The following is an 18443-nucleotide window of genomic DNA, read 5'->3' on the forward strand; positions in this document are numbered from 1 at the left end:
TACCTAAATATTATTATCAATTGGTTACGCATATCAATGATCTAAGAGCGGGTTGTGACATCACAGACAAAACTAAGATATGGAATTATGCACAAACAATTGCTTTCTTTGTTGATTTTTATGAAATAAAAAGGCATTGATGAACACGCAAGTAAGATTGTAAAGTCATGAGCTCTTGAAGGTCAACGAAAATAACGCCATCAGCCGCTAAGGAACCATGAACTATCTAGTTTGGAAACATCTGGCATGGAGTGTTAATTCCACAGTAGTGTAACCACATATTTTTCTATGATTGGTGTTTGGTGACTGCATGTGGCCCTCGGCCTATAGAAAATTTGAAAATTGGCCCGGGACAACCGTTGAGTTGGAGACCCCTGTCTTAACTGATACCCTGGTCCAAAACTCTGGTAAGCCTTTCTGCCGGCATAAAATTAATTTCTGTTTCCCATTTTTGAGTGAATGTTCTCTTTGCAGAAAATCGTGAACGTGAACGTGACGAGTCGTATTGAACGTGTTGACGTGTCAAATAAAAATCACGCGTTTCCAGAAATTGGACTTCTCTAGTGTGACGCCAGCGCGGTACCAGGCGCGCAAATTCCTGACAGAGTTTGCTGAAAATAAAGTTTTCAGAGTTAACTGGAAAAAAAGTTTCCAGAAGCTACTGTACATAATGATTCCAGAGTTATCTATAAAGCGAAGTTTGCCACGATGGGTGAAGATTTGGAAAAGACACCATCTCCGATGGAATCACCGGTGCCTATCCGTTTGAGACCGCTTGCTGCACAACAGGTTCCAACATACGACGATATCCGCCGATGTGCAGATAAGTTGAATAGCTGGTATGTGGTGGCTGAAACGGGCATTCTAAATAATGAGCACTCCTAATTGCGAGTGGCTCAAAAACAAATTGAAGAAAACTACACTATGCTCCATAATATGTACGATCAATTTATTGATTCGTGCGAAGAACCTGAGAAACGTACTGCGTTTGAAGATTTAAAATCTGTTGAACGCAGTAAACTTGAATTCGAAAATAAAGTTTCAGAGCTACCGCCTTCCAAAATGCCAGACTCACTGCCAGAACTTGTGCTAAGTCCACACTTTGTTAGGGCCACTACTGTTGTCTCTAGTAGGACATCACGGTCTGGCCGCTCACGTATATCTAGCGCGGGCACATCCGCTTCTGCGAGAGGCTAAGGTAGAGCGGGAGCTGGCATTACTTCGCCTCAAACAAATCGATGAAGAAAACGATCTCGCCAAGCAACAGGCGGAAGCAGAAACGAAAAGACGAAAGTTAAAGGCTATAATACGATTTTCAGGCCGCCGACGCAAGAGCTAGAATCCTAAATGAAGACGACGAACGTTTATCACAAATGGACAAGAGGTCCGACGAGGAACAGATTCCAGACGTAGTAGCGGTTTTCCCCGATGTAGCTTCCAATGACATCCTCTGCTGCTAGGAACTGTACGTTTCCTATCCGAGATAGAGAAGAACCACAGGAAAGTACGCGTCCCAATGTACGTGTACCTGTGACGAGAGCTCAATCAATTAAATTGAACGAAGAAAACCCAGCTGTGCTCCCATGTATAGTGAAGGCAGTTGGAGAGGGCATGAGTATGGCGAAGCCCGATCACATGACGTTCTCGGGCAACCCCACTGATTATTGGATGTTTGTACGCTACTTTGAATCCAATCTTGAATCTAAAACTCGGAGCGACGATATGCGACTAACACTGCTTATAAACCAGTGCAAGGGAAAGGCGAGGTCTTTAATTAATCATTGCTCTGTTCTAGATACAGAAGAAGGTTATCCCAAGGCAAGAAGCATTCTTTATGAGAACTTCGGTAAGCCCCACATAGTTGCTAGAGCCTTTGTTGAAGAGTTAACTAAGGGTCCGAACTTAAAACCGGACGATGCTACTGGTATGCGCACTTATGCGCACACTATGAGGAAATGTCTGTTAGTACTTCGCCAGCTTGGTAATTTTGCTGATCTTAACACAGTTGACCGTTTAGTGGCTCTCGGAAATAAGCTCCCGTACAAGTCGCAAAAGCTTTGGCGCCGCCGAGTCGCGCAGACTGTAAGGAAAACTGGTAGAGAAGCGGATTTCGCCGATCTCGTTGAATTCGTCGAAGAAGAGTCTGCCGTTGTAAATACTTTACCTGGTCAATTGTGTGTTTCCCGGAAGGTTGAAGAAAAGAAGCGCCCCGCAAAACCCAGTGGGAGGAACGTTACCTGTGCGACTGTGACCACAAACCAGAGTCCTGCTCCTATGTCACCAATAAGCTGCCCGTGCTGCAAACGAAATCACGTGTTGGAACGATGTGAAGTGTTTGGCAGAAAGTCCACGGGACAAAGAAGAGAGTTTCTAAGAGATAAGTTTATGTGCTTTAACTGTTTTGGTTATCGACATACGTCAAGGGTTTGTACTCAACCCAGTGCCTGTACTGTGAGAGGTTGCAACCTTTCACACCACACGTTGCTGCATGAAAATATGCAAAATCCCGTGCGTTCTGGGACATACGCACATGCTCCCGAGAGATACAACAGAGCTCCGCGCAGCGAACCTTCTAATGGACAGGCATCTAGTTCTCCAGCCAGGTGCAACGCGATAAAGAATTGTCATTCATCGTACTTTTCTGTTATTCCCGTGAAAATTCGGTCGAACGTTTAGGAGATCATAACGTACGCGTTCCTCGACCAAAGGTCTGACACAAACTTCTATGATAAAAAGTTGGCAGATCTGCTTCCAATAAGCGGAAGACCAAAACAAGTTACGATGTCCAGCGTCGGAAAAAGACCGGCGAACCATAGCGGAATAAGCGCAAGTTTTAGGGTTTTATCACTAGATGAAAATGAAGAGATAAGTGTCGACAATGCTCTGTCCATCGACACCATACCGGTTGAGCCGAATCCGACGCCAACAAAGTCGGAAGTGAAAGGTCTTCCACACCTACAGGGTTTGGAATTTCCTGAGTTGCACGAAGTAGAGGTGCTATACTACTTATCGGCACTGATGTCCCATACGCACATAGAGTACTAGAAATGAGAACTGGGGAACGTAGACAACCTTTTGCTGCGAGAACCCCGCTTGGATGGTCACTCGTTGGCCCATCCATTTGCTATCCTGCTGTGAATAATATTTCAGTTAATTTCTTTAGACGCAAAGAGACCCAGGAACTAAGCGGTGATTCTTGGGTGGACGAATTTTCCAAGACCCAAACGACTTGCCATTTCCTACGTCAGTTGAGGACCGAAAGGTGCTACGCATGATGAAGAGCTCAGTGAAACACGCTGACGGACATTTTTATTTGCCTCTTCCGTGGCGAAGTGATGTTACCTTACCGCAAGACTGAAACAGTTTTGTTATTAAACGAATCTCCCGCAGACAATAAAATGTATAAAAAAGAAAGATTCTTGCATGCCTATTTATTAAGGCGAAATATATATTTCTGTTATTGGAAGAAACGATTTATGCTTTTTATCTGTTTTTATGAAACAGTCCAATGTTACCACAAGACAGCCGTCACATGGCAGAACGACGGTTCTGGTCGCTGAAGAAACGCTTTTCGCGTGATGTCTCTCTTAAAGACAAGTACGTCCAGAAGATACAGGACTACATCTATGAGGGCTACGCAGAAGAAGTTACAAATAAAGAAGTCGAGGACGCTTCAGGCAAAACTCAATGGTATTTGCCGCATCATCCAGTTTGCCACCCGCGCAAACCCGACAAGGTACGCATCGTTTTTGATTGCGCAGCACAGAGGATTGTCTCTTAACGACGCCTTGCTGCAAGGACCCGATTTGGTTAATAGTTTAATCGGTGTCTTGGAACGATTTCGTATGAACAGAATTGCTCTGGTAGCGGATGTGGAAGCAATGTTCCACCAGGTCCGCGTTCACAAGTCTGACATTGATGCTTTAAGGTTTTTGTGGTGGCCGGGGGAAGATTTATCCCGAACGCCCACCGTTCATCGTATGCTCGTGCACATTTTTTTCGTGCGCTCGTGCGCCACGTCATCGCCCAGCTGCGCAACATTCTGCTTGCGTGAAACCGCCGAGCGGTTTGGAAAAATGTTTGATGAAGATGTTGGGGACATCGTCCGCAATGATTTTTACGTAGACGATTGTTTGACGTCAGCCGAAACAGTCGAGCGTGCCACCAAGTTGGTCACGCAACTACGTGCCTTGCTGAAGAGAGGAGGATTTCGCCTGACCAAATGGCTATCTAACGATCAACGTGTCTTGGATCAAATTCCAGAGGCAGAGAGAGCAAAATCGCTGACCGATGTAAACTTGGACGCTTCCGTAAAAGAGCGCGTTCTGGGTGTTTACTGGCGGGTACAGAATGACGAATTTGGATTCAGCATAACTGACACGATGCAAGGCAAGAAATTTACCCGACGCAATATTTTATGTGCTGTTAACACGCTTTATGACCCTTTGGGTTTTGCCGCACCTGTAACTTTGATTGCTAAGGTGTTACAACAGGAAATAGTCCGACAGAAGCTGGGGTGGGATGACGAGCTGCCTAAAGACGATATTGAAGAATGGCGACGCTGGCTTTATCAATTGCCGAAACTCGAGAAGTTAACACTTCCCCGCTGCTTTAAGCTTCCTACCTTCGGCTCAGTCGCGAAGTGCGAGATGCACCATTTTTCGGATGCTTCAACTCAAGGCTATGGAATTGTGTCCTACCTTCGTCTGGAAGATAGTGATGGACAAGTCCACTGCTCGTTTCAATTTGGCAAATCGAAGGTGACACCCCCGAAAACTGAAAGCATTCCGAGGCTTGACCTTGCTGCTGCTGTCTTAGCTGTAAAAGCGGATAAATGGCTTCGACGCCAACTAAAATTTGATAACTGCGAGTCCGTGTTTTGGACAGACTCGTGTGCCGTCCGACAAAGTATTTACAACCAAAGTAAACGGTTTGGAACGTTTGTTGCGAACAGGTTGGCCGAAATTGATCGACAGACAAGTCCTGATCAATGGAGGCACGTAAATTCCCAGCTAAACCCCGCCGATGATGCTTCGCGAGGTTTGTCCGTGCACAAGCTCATCCGCTCTCGATGCCTGACTGGTCCAAAGTTTCTTTGGCAAACTAAAGATCGATGGCCAACCCCGCCGGAGTTGAAGACTCCGCTTCCTCCAGAGTTCCAGCCAGCTGAGCGGAAGAGGATTGTTGTAAACGTTTCTGCACAGTCCGGGTCAACCGATCGTTTGCTGAATCGATATTCATCTCTTCATAACCTGAAGACAACGGTCGCATGGTTGCTGCGTTTTAAGTCGTTCCTGCGCTCAAAGATTTGTGTGCCCACCGGCAAGTTGAGCGTGGATGAGCTGAAGGATGCGGAGTTAGAGATAATAAAGTATGTGCAACACCAGTGTTTCGCTCCTGCTATCGACGTTTTGTCCAGCGATGGACAATATAGGGAGCTGCAAAGGAAATTGAAGAAATCGCCACACGCTAACTCGCTGGCGAAACTTAGCCCCCAGGTTTTAATGGTCTACTTCGAATTGGGGGGAGATTGGAAAAAGCGCCTATTGCCTTTGACGCAAAACACCCGATTATACTGCCGTATGATCACAACCTAACAAGAATGATTATTCAGAGCCATCATCAAGAAGTTGGTCATTGTGGAACTGCTCATACCTGGACGTCACTGCGCCAGCGCTTCTGGATTATTAAGGGAGGCGCCGCTGTGAGGAAGGAACTCGGCAATTGCATGCTGTGTCGCAAGAGAACCGTACGACGAGGACAACAGCAAATGGCAGAACTGTCACATCTTATGTGGTGTGATTGCACCACAATGCCAGAATCCCCAAGCTATGACGTAACAATACCATTGTAGTTATTTCTTTGTGCTGTGCTTTTGGCCATTTAGTATCGAGTTTAGTTTGGACCACGTGTAGTTCGTTAGTTGCTGACTTGAATTTGCAGTCGTTAGATAAAGTAATGAAAGTGACTAAATATAATTTGTTTGTCATTAATAGATGGTAATGCTAACTGTTGCCTTTGCAAGGTAAGCTTGATTTGCATTTAAAGTTGCCCAATTTGCGTCATTTGATTTTTACGTTTTTTATTTGCGTAGAATGCTTTCTGGCGATGATATTTATGTCTTAACTGATACCCTGGTCCAAAACTCTGGTAAGCCTTTCTGCCGGCATAAAATTAATTTCTGTTTCCCATTTTTGAGTGAATGTTCTCTTTGCAGAAGAACGTGAACGTGACGAGTCGTATTGAACGTGTTGACGTGTCAAATAAAAATCACGCGTTTCCAGAAATTGGACTTCTCTAGTGTGACGCCAGCGCGGTACCAGGCGCGCAGATTCCTGACGTTACATTGATAAAGTATTACCAGCCTAGTAGCAATATGCCCCAAACTTTTTGTATGCCTATTGTGTACAAACAACGCGAAAAAGCAGATACCACAAACGTCACAATATAGATTATGACGTCAAAAAAAGCTAAGATTGTCAATCTGTTTATCAAGTCAGAAATTAATTTAGGCGCCATTGGATAGTATATATATATATATATCAGATAATAAAGTATTTTTTTATATCAGTCATTTTAAAACACAAGCAAGCAGGCAATTGGCGGTGTCACGTTCCCGTTTTCACGGGTACGCAAAAGTTTGGGACTGACTATCGGAAGTTCCTTAACAGCTAACGCTCGTGTACTCTGATCGGCAGCAAACCGCTTCTTTTACATTTATTCACGTCCAACCACAACCAAAACAACAACCCAGCACTACTTCGCAGTTATCTCTATCTTCTTCTCTGTTGTGTTATGTTTTATCGTTAGATGGGCGCTTTTATAACGCTGATGCAACAATGAAAAGGGTAAAAGGCGATAACATGCCGTGACAATTTCCTTTAGATAAAACTATGGACACTGCAACGAGCAACGGCGCACGATAAAACTGGGACACTACAACAATGACAACACAATAGCGCCTGCAACGATAGACTCCAGACGTACAGAAATTGTCCGTGATGCATTGTAATTGGGTCGTGAGATATTGTCATGGGGTGGTCTAGAATATTTGTGACAGGCGGACGTTGGTGAAATTAAGATTTGTGATGCGGCCGTCACAGCGAAAAGGTTGTGCACCCCTGGGCTATCCTATATCCATCAAGGGGTCGCGTAGAAATTTCTGTTTTTTAATAGGGTCGCAGAGCAAGAAAGTTTGCGTAGCCCTGGCTTAGATGGCATGTTTTGTGGTGCAAAAGATTGTTATATTGGTGGATCGCTTTTTACAAATGTGTGTAACGACTATACTTTATCCGATTACTGGATGAGTGAGCTATAATTGGTGTTAGTTTAACTGCTATTTAACATATCATTCCGCTTTGCAGTAATTACCATGTCCATATTGTTGTGTAAAGCCAAGGTGCTTTAAAATGAATTTTGTTCACACAGTGTTCTCGTGCGTTAACCTTACGCAAAGCGTGACATAGCAAGAGATCAGCGGTTATTAAACTGTGGTGCGCGGTCCTTTTATGGGTCCGGGAAGCAATTTGGCGGGCACAGCGTAAAAATTGAAGTACTTTCATAATCTTATTTGGCGTCCGATTGTGCCACAAAATGAGTGTAAATCAAAGTAAATTGAAGTTCGTTACTGTTCATAACGTAGTCTTTTTAAGGGTGCGGCTGCTGCGTCTGACAATTTTATGTCCTTTTTTGTAAAAAAATTTGACATTGGCGTATTTTCAACCGCGAGGTTTTTGCAGCTGTTTCCCGATTCCGTGGCGCTAGTGTAGTGTTTTCGTATTCCCGTGTACCATTTTCATGCACGGTTTCAAAATTAATACAATACAAAGTTTGACTGTCTCAATTGCTAAACAATAGCATTTATTGCGTGACAACTAACAAAAAAGCAATTGTTCGCGCAAAATTGTAATGTTTTTTGTCTTGTCTGTGATGTCACAAACTGTTTTTGATCATTGTGCGTAATTTTGCACAACTACAGCTAAAATTCTGCAAATCGACTTTCGTTTTTCTAAAATACACCTTCCAGCTAAAAAAACGGGAGCCCTCTCTTTCGGTTCCCAAACAGGTAAGGCATATTCGCCAAGAAAAGAATATGACACCTAACTGCGTGGAAAATCCTTTGGAAGCCATTATAGAAGCGCGTTGAATTTTCCCTCGTGAGTTGCTTCGCGTTCGAAGCGGACTTACGTGACGTAGCATTACCAGTGTATAGCTTATATTCCCAGTGTATCTCATGTCAAGGCGGGTTGTTTTTTGGAGAAAAAGCAGTAGGCCTAGTATAAACCTGGTCGGTGGTTAAAATTGGTGATGCACCGAACTTTTGGTTGGCCGAAACATTTCGACCGTTTCGAATTCGGCCCAAACCGAACTTTTTGATTGCGTCGAATTAATGCCTAAGCCCTAAACGACTATCTTCCCCAATACGAAACGTCATAAATTGACTAATTGGTAATTGCTGTGTTTATAAAATACGAGCCACGTTGTCTACAAAATATTACAAGTTTAGTAAAGCTTTCCGCATTGTAAAATTTTAAATTTTCACCTCACTCGCGTCAACGGCACAAGGTTCAGTTGAAAGCATTTTATTCGGTTTCGGCCCGAAACTTTTCAGGCGGATTCGATGCATCACTAGTTAAAATTACGCTCATGGATCCACGTTTTTGTTTGACATTTTTCTCTCAACACTGGAGAGGAAATTTAGCAGTTAGAAAAAAATAGCAATTAAACTACATGCTAAAACCTTGATATAAAACTGTTGGGTATTTTACAGATTTGTAATTAACGGTTTAATATGTGACAACTGCATTACAACTGGTAACCACTCTTGAACGGTTGAAAACCTAAAGATATTAGATTAATTCCCCCGCCTGGCGTAGCAACCAAGACTTTTACGCAAAAGCGTATAGATCACCTATTTGCAGGGTTGTCATACCGTCCTGATTTTGTAAGATTTGTCCTTATTTTGAAGGACAATGTTTTTAGTTAAGTGACAGTCTGCGACAGGGAAAAGTAAACCTAGATCTGAACTGTCGTGTGATGCACAATGCATTTGTATAAACAAGGAGTTGCTGGAACTTTCTGGTAAAAATATGGCATATGATATGACTCGAATAATTGTAAATTTTTGAAAACGTTTGATTTGTATGAAAATTTATGTATAAAACATATTTTAGGAATTTTTGGCATTAATTTTGTGTGTCAGGTAAATTTTAGGAACATGCTCGCCCTAATAACAATGAATAACAAACTTATACTTCACATGTAGTGGGCTAGTTTGCGGTTGTGTGCTTCAACAAAACGCCTTATCCCGTTTAACCACGTGTCATTCGCGCAAATCAGATCAGTCCCGAAATATTAACGATTTCTTTGAATTAACGAGTTGGGGATTGAAAGATTGTCTTTGCCATTTCCTTTGTAATGAGTCATGTTGTCGCTCTTTGACGTCAAAATTTTTCAGGATTTGGTGACAGACAACAAATAAAGTGGACGAATCGCTTTTCCTAATATAATACAATTAATGCAGAACTAACAGTACATGTATGCATATATATATTATAACAATATCAGCATTAACAGTATACAAAACAGTACTCACCAACTGGTGTGTAAGGGTAAAAAACATTTATCTTTTCGTAAATTTTCAATGAGCCATTAGGTTCGTTTACCACACAACGCTTAACTAAAATGACATGAAAATTCACAAACCAATTTCACAAAATACAAACCTTTATGACATCAGTTACAGTACGCCAGGCCCATTGAAGGCGCCAATTACGACATCATATTGACAGTTTTGTAGCCAAACTGATTACACACAAATGGCGAAATCATGAAGATAAACACAGTGACGATAACACCATCTAATCGTTAAGAGTGTTGTGCTTTTTCCATATACATAGGTACTAACGAGTTGGATCTACTACAATATAATGTTTGATAGCAAATACATTGTAACACGCGGATGCAATATGTACAACGCCTTGGAAATAGTGTATGTCAAGGATCGACCCGTGACATATTTAACCTTTTTAGTTGAATGGGTCATACATGAGATCATAATTCGGAAAAAAACAAAGTGGGTCACAGATATAATAATGTACCCCGTTTTATTTACAACGGCATGAACCGTTTTTTTGAAGAAACTAAGCCCTAAAACGGACCGACTCATAACTTTGAGACCAACAGGACATACTTTTTAAAGGTCTTCCATTTTGCTTCTAAACAAGGGTACATTATTATATTTAATGATAATTTTTAACTTACAGGTTATTTTGTATTGGTCGAAAGGTGGTTGGTTTAAAAGTGGTCAAGCAGGGCATCCAGGAAAATGTGGCAATTGTCCAATAGTACGTGATCGTCAAATGGTAAGTTAATTAATTCAAACTGAGTTCGTCGATGTCGACATGTTAATTAATGCATCAGAGTAATGCTTTAAGAACCCGATTTGTTTGTAACATCATTCATCAAGGTTAAGGTAGATTAAACAATCTATTATCTTAGAACAAAAACCGCCATCTTTAAATAAACCGCCACTCAACAAGACCTATACACAGTGTTTTTTTAAAGGTGTTTTTTTTTAATTTCTCCAGCGGTTTCCCAAAATTTGGACTTATGGCTATTTTTTGGTATTTAAATGAAACACTTGCGGTTTCTTAAAACTACTTAGCGGTCACCCAAACCAAACCTTAAAAAAAACCTGCCTATACACACCAGGTTACTTCCAGTGTTTTTTATGTTGAAATATAACCGTACGTTACTAAATATAAAGTTAAACACGCGTCCTATTACAAATGTCTTTTATCAGATTTTGGGTATGTGCCATGCAGTATTGGGTATGTAATAATTAAGCCCTTTTTGGCTTTTCGCCCGGCTATTCTATTCTTTATTCAACCCAAATTTCTGTTACCACATCCTTGGCAGTTTACTTTTAATTTATGATGATAAATTGGTTCGAGTCACAAGTCAAGTCATTAGGGTTTCGAGTCAAGGCAAGTCCTAACTGAAAAGAAAGAAAGTTTTTAAAGATTTGGATACCTATCCTTTTGGAATAGTTTATTGCGACTTTTTTACCATAAACTGACGCCATATTTCAGTACAGCAAACATAACCTATTAACTTTCTTTGAGTAGAGACAACTTTACTAAAACAAATCAATTGACATATTAAACAGCGTGGACAAAATAAAGTTTTTGACTCCCAAAAATTCCTATTTTTCACTACATGTGGTAGAGCGTTTGTACAGCAAAATAAGCGCTTTAAGGGCTAGTGGTCTACTTGGTCTTGTCATGTATTCCAATCGCTTTAATCAAGCGACAACTACAACGCTTAGTACCAGCGTAAAAACACCTGAGTCAGACCCGAGTCTGTCCATCACTGCAACGGTAGCATTATAGTATGTTTGTGTTTTTAGTTGACAGACCCTGACACTGCTGCTGTAATATTCTCATTTGAAACATCAGTTCTGGATTATCCCCAAAATATCACCAGGTATATCCGTTCCGGTAACCATTTATTGTATTAAAGGCAGTGGTGCGATTCAGTCGATTCGCACCGGTTCTGCAGAACCGTCTCACGAAATTTTATGAGATCAGCGAACCGGTTAGCATTACTGGTTACTGTCAATGGACCTTTTGTAACAAAACCGGCTGAAATTTATAACTTTTGTGATAGAACCAGAAGACAAAAAAATTGAATCCCACCACTGATTAAAGGTAACCCCGATATAATTTATTTCAACTAGTGCTTTAGGTAGTCCAAAATCGATGAAACTGTACCACATTACAACAAACATGTGATTTCACACGAACTGATTGATAACACAAGACGTTTTTACAGCATGATAACTATTTACTGGGCTTGCATGCAGATAATTTACTGACGTTTTATGTTTTTATCTAATTTAGGAGAGCTGACCAACTATACATTTGGTGGACTGTTGAAAGTCCCTCCATGACCCAGTTGGTTCATAAAAGAAACAAGATTGATCTTCGAGATATAGAAGCCAATTATTTTAACGGCACAATAACATGCAGGTTACAAATCTGTGTTTCCTACTTATAGCCTATTACATTCCATGAACATGCAGATTATTGGTACAAGTTTACACTGGTATTTATTACAGAAAGGATTCGTTAATCTCAGGATTGTTGCAAAATCCCTTTAAAGAAATCGAGATAGGAGGGATAGTGTCGGAAAAAAACTTAACATTATTGCCGGCGAAAAAAAACAAGACCGCAATTTGGTTTGTCAGCAACTGCAATAGCGGTTCAAACACTGCTAGGCGAATTCGAATATCGGAACAACTCATTGCCGACGGTCTCAGCGTGGATAGATTTGGTCGATGCTTTAACAATCGCGAAAGCACGCCAAAACGCAATTCAATGGAGTTCTTTAAAATGATTGAACCATACCGATTCTATTTGGCGTTTGAAAATTCACTCCACTGTCGAGATTACATCACAGAAAAGTTTTTCACCAACGGTCTTATGGCGGGTGCTGTGCCTATTGTTTCGGGCGCCACACGTGAAGATTATAAGCAGGTCGCACCTCCTCATTCCTACATTCATGTTGAAGACTTTAACAGCACGAAAGAGCTTGTCGAGTATTTGAAGTACCTTGAAAGCAATGAAACTGCATATGCGGAATACTTTGCTTGGAGGACTTTAAAGCAAAAAGATCACTACCCGTACGGAAGATATGCAGGATTTTGTGCGCTTTGTCGTGCTTTGTACGGCATATCTGTAAATGACACAAGAACGTATACGGAAATATATGGAAGGGACGGAGAAAAATACGACCATAAAATTGGGTTCCCGTTTAAAGAAAAAGTGGTCTTGAAATCTTTACACGATTGGTGGTATGGAACAGCATCGAATGATTGCTTACACATTGACAAAGTCGATTAGGCAGAACTGATGTCGTGGGTTTCTCTCCTCAATCAGCAAAAAGTGAAAAGCTTGTGTGTGCTGTAGGTTATCAAAGAGATATAACGCTGACCTTTCGATTAAGGTTTGGATTCCGTGCCATTGGTAACATTTTCTGAAATATTGAAAACCGTTGCTCTCCTTGTGCCGAAAGCTTATGCAGTTTCATTTGCATGCTATGCAATTTGCAGAAAAATTAAACTATTGAATGTATCGTGAATATTTTGGCACTGTGACTTGAATTATAATGTAAAATATGTCAACCTGTGACAAGTATTGGGAAATGGTTATTGGTTTTTAAAGCATAAAAGACGTAAATTAAAAAAATACCCGACGGCACGGTGTATTAGCTTTTTACTTAGGCCTACTTAAAACTAAAATATTATTTGAAAATACGCCATGTGAACATTTTTAAGATGTTTAAATTTAAGGCGCTTCCAATTATACTAATGCTGATTGGTGTTTTCCGCTGTGTGGTGAATGAAACTAGTGTACTTTTCGATCACTGCCATGTGTCTTGAAATTTTAACGCAAAGCGTTTTTACCAATCAAGCGCTATCATAACCAAATTATGAAGCAGTAGGACTACACTATCGCTAGAGTAGAGTAGGTTATTTGTCATGTCAGCGGTAGTTTTCAAACAAATTGAATTGTAGTTAACAGGGACGATGTTTACGACCTTTGGTCAATCTTTTAACATGCCTAATTCGACCTGATTGCCATGGGCGAAATTTGGCTGCCGCACACGAATTTGACTTTTCACGATCCCCTTGAACTATATTGTAAAATTGTTATGTTTCCGAAAAGTTTAATTTTTCTGTCTTGTTGAGATTCAAATTTATCTTATTTCTACAAACAAAGTTGTGGCTGACGAAGTTTAACAAGCAAACGTAAAAATAAATTACTTATAGCAGATTTTTTCACACCTATCATATAGGTTTAGACCAGGGTTATACAGAAAGTATTAGTGTATTAGGAAAACAGAAAAAAAACACCAAATACATAATATGCGTGCGTTTAAATCACTGACATGTCTGATAGTTTGCCGAAGGTTTGTTTAAAAAATAGGTAAAAGATATCTAACAAATTTTTTAGTAATTACCCAACATGGTAAAATATCCAGAATGTAGGCATCGTTTCATATGTTTTAGAATGTGGATAAAAACAGGACAAACCCATGTTCATTTTCACTAAAATAATTTTAACTATGTCATTATGTTACGGAATTATTTTGGTAACCTTAAAATCCAGAGGAAGTTGTTTGGGTACGAGATTTTTACCGCGAAACCTTCGTAAAACGGTCTAAGACCCTGCACCAACGGCTTATCGCTAAAACCAATTGTTACAATGGTGACTTCACTACTGGCCAAATAGTACATGTTATAGTTAACAAAAAAACTTAGTAGGGTTAAAAACGGTTAAAAAGTACGGTGCATGTGCTGTCCGTCCTGTGCGGCGTGTCGTTTAGCGAATACACATCGATTATCGCGGTAACAACACACCTGTTAGTGTGGTTGAAACACACCGGCGTGTTGAATCAACACACTGATTTTTGTAGTGCATTCAATCACTTCACGACACAGCAGCGCAGCATAACAGCACCAAAACTCGTGAACACTTAACCGAGGCCAATATGGAGAACTGCATCGCCAAACAAAAGGAAATACAACGTCGCCACCGCTAGAAAAATGACCAATCGCAAACACGTGAAGTGAACCCGCTTCATGTTACAATTAAAGATGTAAATTAATTTCTTGAAGAACTTTGCGTTTCAGCCGGCCATCGCAAAAATATAATTGTTGGTATTTTAAAACCCATTAACAACACTGGTCGGTGCTGTTGAGCCATGTTGTCTTCTGTGATTTTTTTCTTATATTGTGGGCTATACTTGCAAGTGAATGGATGACTTACGGGGACTTACGACGTACTCTCTTAGAAACTTTAATTCAGCTCATCGGGTTTCACTGGTTTAGAGCAATGTCGCTTATATTTCTCGGTCGCAAACGTTAAAACTGTGGGTGGAACAGGATTCGAAATTACAAACTTGAACACAAGGCAACGGGTTTATAACAGAGGCCAAAGAACGCTTAAGCAATTACCACATTTGTTATAGTAGTTTTTGATGGTAAGTCAATGACAGGCAGTTTCCCAACCTAGTAGGCTAATTTATGCTGCTTCCGCAAGGCATTCACACGGAGCCACCAGTCTGGACGTAAATGGAGTTTCAACCAAGTACATCCTATACATAAAGCTTCTATTGACTGTACTTTTGAAACTTCCTGGATTAATTTATGCATGCCAGTTTCACAGCCATTTTACCTCGTTTGTACACAATTTTATGTGAAAATATCCGATAAAGTCTCAAACGTACATACACACACACACAGTACTTGCTATCCCAAACATTCGGTAGTTTGCGAAACGAACCACCAATCATAAATAGATTTCACATGGTATTGTCTTATAGGCCTGTTCGCGGGATAGCTTGAATTGCGAAGTCTATAAATTTCACTAAAAGGTCTATGATCGTCAGGCGATACGCCAAACATCGTCCTGCACAGGTCACAAAATCCGATATGCCTACCGTACGGGTAGAGATCGTATGGATCCATCGTTCTCCAGGCCAAATACTCAGCGTATGCGGTATGGTTGCTATCCAAGTACTCCAGATACTCTACTAGATCTTTCGCTGAAGCAAAATCGTCAACATGTATAAATGAATGTGGGGGCGCAATTGCTTGGTAGTCTGCTTTTCTGGCTCCCATTACCACAGGGACAACTCCGGCGGCCAAAGCATTGATTTGAAACTTCTCAGTTATGTAGTCTGTACAGTGTATGGCGTTCTCAAAAGACATGTAAAACTTATACTGCTCAATGAAACGAAAAAACTCGGGTTCGTAGCGGCGTGGAGTAGAGCCAGATTTTGGAAAACACTTGCCAAAACGATCAAGTTTTAACCCGTTGTCGATGAGATCTTGTGAAAACGCAATTCTTCGTTTCGCATTTGACCCCAAAGCGCAATTGCTGACCATCCACGCTGCTACTTTGGCTTTCCGTTGCAATAATTTGCCAAGATCTTTTTCAAGACCCCCAAAGCCATTTCTTACCAGATTAGCAATACTGATGTTGCCAGACCACGTCCAGACTGGGTTGTAAAATGTGGAGTCACGCCTGCATATAAAAATAGAGTTTGTGAACCTTGTAAATTTAAAGAGGCAGTTTGTGAACCTTGTAAATTTAAAGAGGCATCATGCAAGCAACTCTGGGCAAATATGTTGCATACACATTGTTTGCATTTTTAAATTATGAACTGGGTTTCTTGTGTTAGTCTCAGGACAACTGGTTATGAATTTAACTGGTATCAGCAGAAAGGGACATGGAGTGTCATACTTTTTAGTTTATTCATGCAATTATGTGGTGTAGCAAATTTTGCCAACTTGCAACATACCTGAAAGTGAGTGTGGCATTAAAAAAGTTATCAGTATAAAGCTTAAATCGTTCAGGATTGCCCTTTTTTGTTATAGAAGGTCCTTCCATTCCCCACCAGACATAAAGTTGGTCAAACCTCCTGAAAGGCAGCCAGTGTCAACATTCAAAATCATGGTTTTGCTTATAAGCAGTAGTAACTTATAAGTTACTGGCTAAAAGGTAGAAATACAAAAGATAAAAACACAGGTTTGAACATTTAACCTTTGTTTGCTATTTGGCGGATTTTGAGGATTAGACTCCCATTCAACTAGCACAGCACCTGTATGTTGACCATTGATCTGTAGTAATTGAAACCCTTGATAATTACTGCAAACTGGTCAAGGTATGTCATGGAACTTTTATATCATAGAACTTTAACAGAAGTTACCAACTGCAAGCGGTAAACCTGATTTCTGTCTCTTATGATGGGGCAATTTCCACATATATCTGCAGCCCCTGCAGATTTTCGAGAAAACCAGGACACTTTGTTCCATAAAAGAATGTACTACAAAAATAAATCAGCTGATTAATGTATACAAACATTTTTTTGTACAAACACTGCTTATAGAAAACAGTCAATGTGCAGTCTAGTTGTTTGTTAATGACATAAACTTGTCTCTTTAAATTGATTGACTTCTTAAGTTTTGACTTACCCTGCAGAGGATTAGAAACAACTTGGTAAACAAACAAATAACTTGACTATAAATCAAGATCAAACCTTAACTGTTATCCACTTCGACCAATATTTTAATGAATAAACTTATACACACCTTATAAGGTAAAATCTGTGTATTTTCTGCAGTTTCATTTTGTGATGTTACCCTTTTGATAGATGTTTCATTTGAATCTGTTGGGGTTGTCCAGTGCATATGTTTATGGACGGGATTAATTGAGAAATACTCTCCATACTGGCCAGTTATATAACTTGCATATATAACCATACAAACACATATAACAAATAGGGAAGTTAGAATATAGTGGTAATTTTGATTAGATACTCCCATACTTTTTTGCATCACAATATGTCATTAAAAATCAGTTTGTTTACTGCTGAAAATACATGAAACTTTGTTTAGATATTATATTTAACTAAAATAGTTTCTGAACTAACTTTATTGCAAAAGTGTTTACATTGAGATGCTATTTCTGTACTACATCTTCCAAAAAATAAAGGTAAAAGCCGTAAAATTCACCCAAAAACTGACTAAAACAGAACTTGACCAAAGACAACATCCTAAATAACAAGTGGTCAAATAAATTATTCTTTTTATGTATTGTGTCTGAATGTAAACGTACTAAACATGTCTTTTAAACTGTGCTTATGAATGCAAACAGTCCCTTTTTAACAAAACAATTTAATCTTTTACAGGGACAAAGAAAAAGTTGTGTAAAAACTTAGCCCAGCAAATGTGGCTGTCACTATATTGCGCTTTGTAGAAGATGACAATGTTGTGCAGCTGTTTCCTGCTGTAATTGATCAAGTTGCTTATTTTGCTATGCTACGTTTTTATTCACCAAGCGAAACAAACTTCACTCAACTTTGTCAAGGCTTATCGTTTTCATTCTTCACCTCCCTGACCGACAGTCCACAACAGACCCCAAACACGCTACACCCAGCAAAATTCATTTGAATAACAGCGTGTCATTTTTTCTTTTTTGTTGGTCGATAGCGCATCTGGTGGCGTTTACGGTACGCATATTTCCAAAATTAGCTTACGATTTATTATTAAAAAAGCCTTTTAAAATACTTTTATTTTAATAATACAATTTTAAAACCACGCACAACCTTAACTTTCAAATATAGTAACTCAAGGCAGACTGGTTACTACCAGGGCTGCCAAAGCTTGGGTTTTGCCCCAAGATCTTGGGTTTTTACTTGACGTCTTGGGTTTTATTTTGAAAATTATAGCAATTCTTGGGTTTTGAGTCTTATTGATGAAATAAATATAAGAACTATTTTAACGAGAAAAGTTTTTCGGGTAGCTGCACTGTTTAGGCCAGGTGTCTCAAACTCAAACTGCTTTGAGGGCCAAAAACAAACTTTTATGTAAG

The 18443-nt window shown here is 40.1% G+C and overlaps 3 protein-coding genes across 4 annotated transcripts; 2 read left to right on the plus strand and 1 right to left on the minus strand.

The window, feature by feature from the left end:
* The first annotated feature begins 708 nt into the window (after positions 1 to 708).
* On the plus strand, positions 709 to 5004 carry LOC145223502 (uncharacterized). The gene is made up of 7 exons (XM_080089915.1): positions 709 to 839; positions 1461 to 2603; positions 2709 to 3038; positions 3164 to 3262; positions 3505 to 3709; positions 3762 to 4908; positions 4955 to 5004. Exons 1-7 carry the CDS (start codon positions 709 to 711, stop codon positions 5002 to 5004), a joined length of 3105 nt encoding a protein of 1034 aa, XP_079946041.1.
* A 4204-nt stretch (positions 5005 to 9208) lies between these two features.
* LOC145224286 (alpha-(1,3)-fucosyltransferase 7-like) lies at positions 9209 to 13800 on the plus strand. The gene is made up of 4 exons (XM_080090755.1): positions 9209 to 10364; positions 11411 to 11487; positions 11904 to 12032; positions 12122 to 13800. The coding sequence occupies exons 1-4, from the start codon at positions 10245 to 10247 to the stop codon at positions 12903 to 12905; spliced, it is 1110 nt and encodes a 369-aa protein (XP_079946881.1). The 5' UTR covers positions 9209 to 10244; the 3' UTR covers positions 12906 to 13800.
* A 489-nt stretch (positions 13801 to 14289) lies between these two features.
* Positions 14290 to 17462, minus strand: LOC145224285 (3-galactosyl-N-acetylglucosaminide 4-alpha-L-fucosyltransferase FUT3-like). Of its 2 annotated transcripts, none has more exons than XM_080090754.1 (5): positions 17162 to 17462; positions 16798 to 16896; positions 16614 to 16690; positions 16372 to 16491; positions 14290 to 16094 (listed from the first exon to the last, which is right to left on the minus strand). In XM_080090754.1, exons 1-5 carry the CDS (start codon positions 17405 to 17407, stop codon positions 15317 to 15319), a joined length of 1320 nt encoding a protein of 439 aa, XP_079946880.1. In that variant the 5' UTR covers positions 17408 to 17462; the 3' UTR covers positions 14290 to 15316. The 2 variants fall into 2 exon arrangements, with proteins under 2 accessions (XP_079946880.1, XP_079946879.1); XM_080090753.1 differs by having other exon boundaries at positions 16780 to 16896; positions 17162 to 17461.
* Between the last annotated feature and the right edge of the window lie 981 nt (positions 17463 to 18443).

Source organism: Phallusia mammillata, chromosome 4 (assembly GCF_965637545.1).
Source record: "Phallusia mammillata chromosome 4, kaPhaMamm4.hap1.1, whole genome shotgun sequence".
In the NCBI taxonomy this organism is placed as follows: domain Eukaryota; kingdom Metazoa; phylum Chordata; class Ascidiacea; order Phlebobranchia; family Ascidiidae; genus Phallusia; species Phallusia mammillata.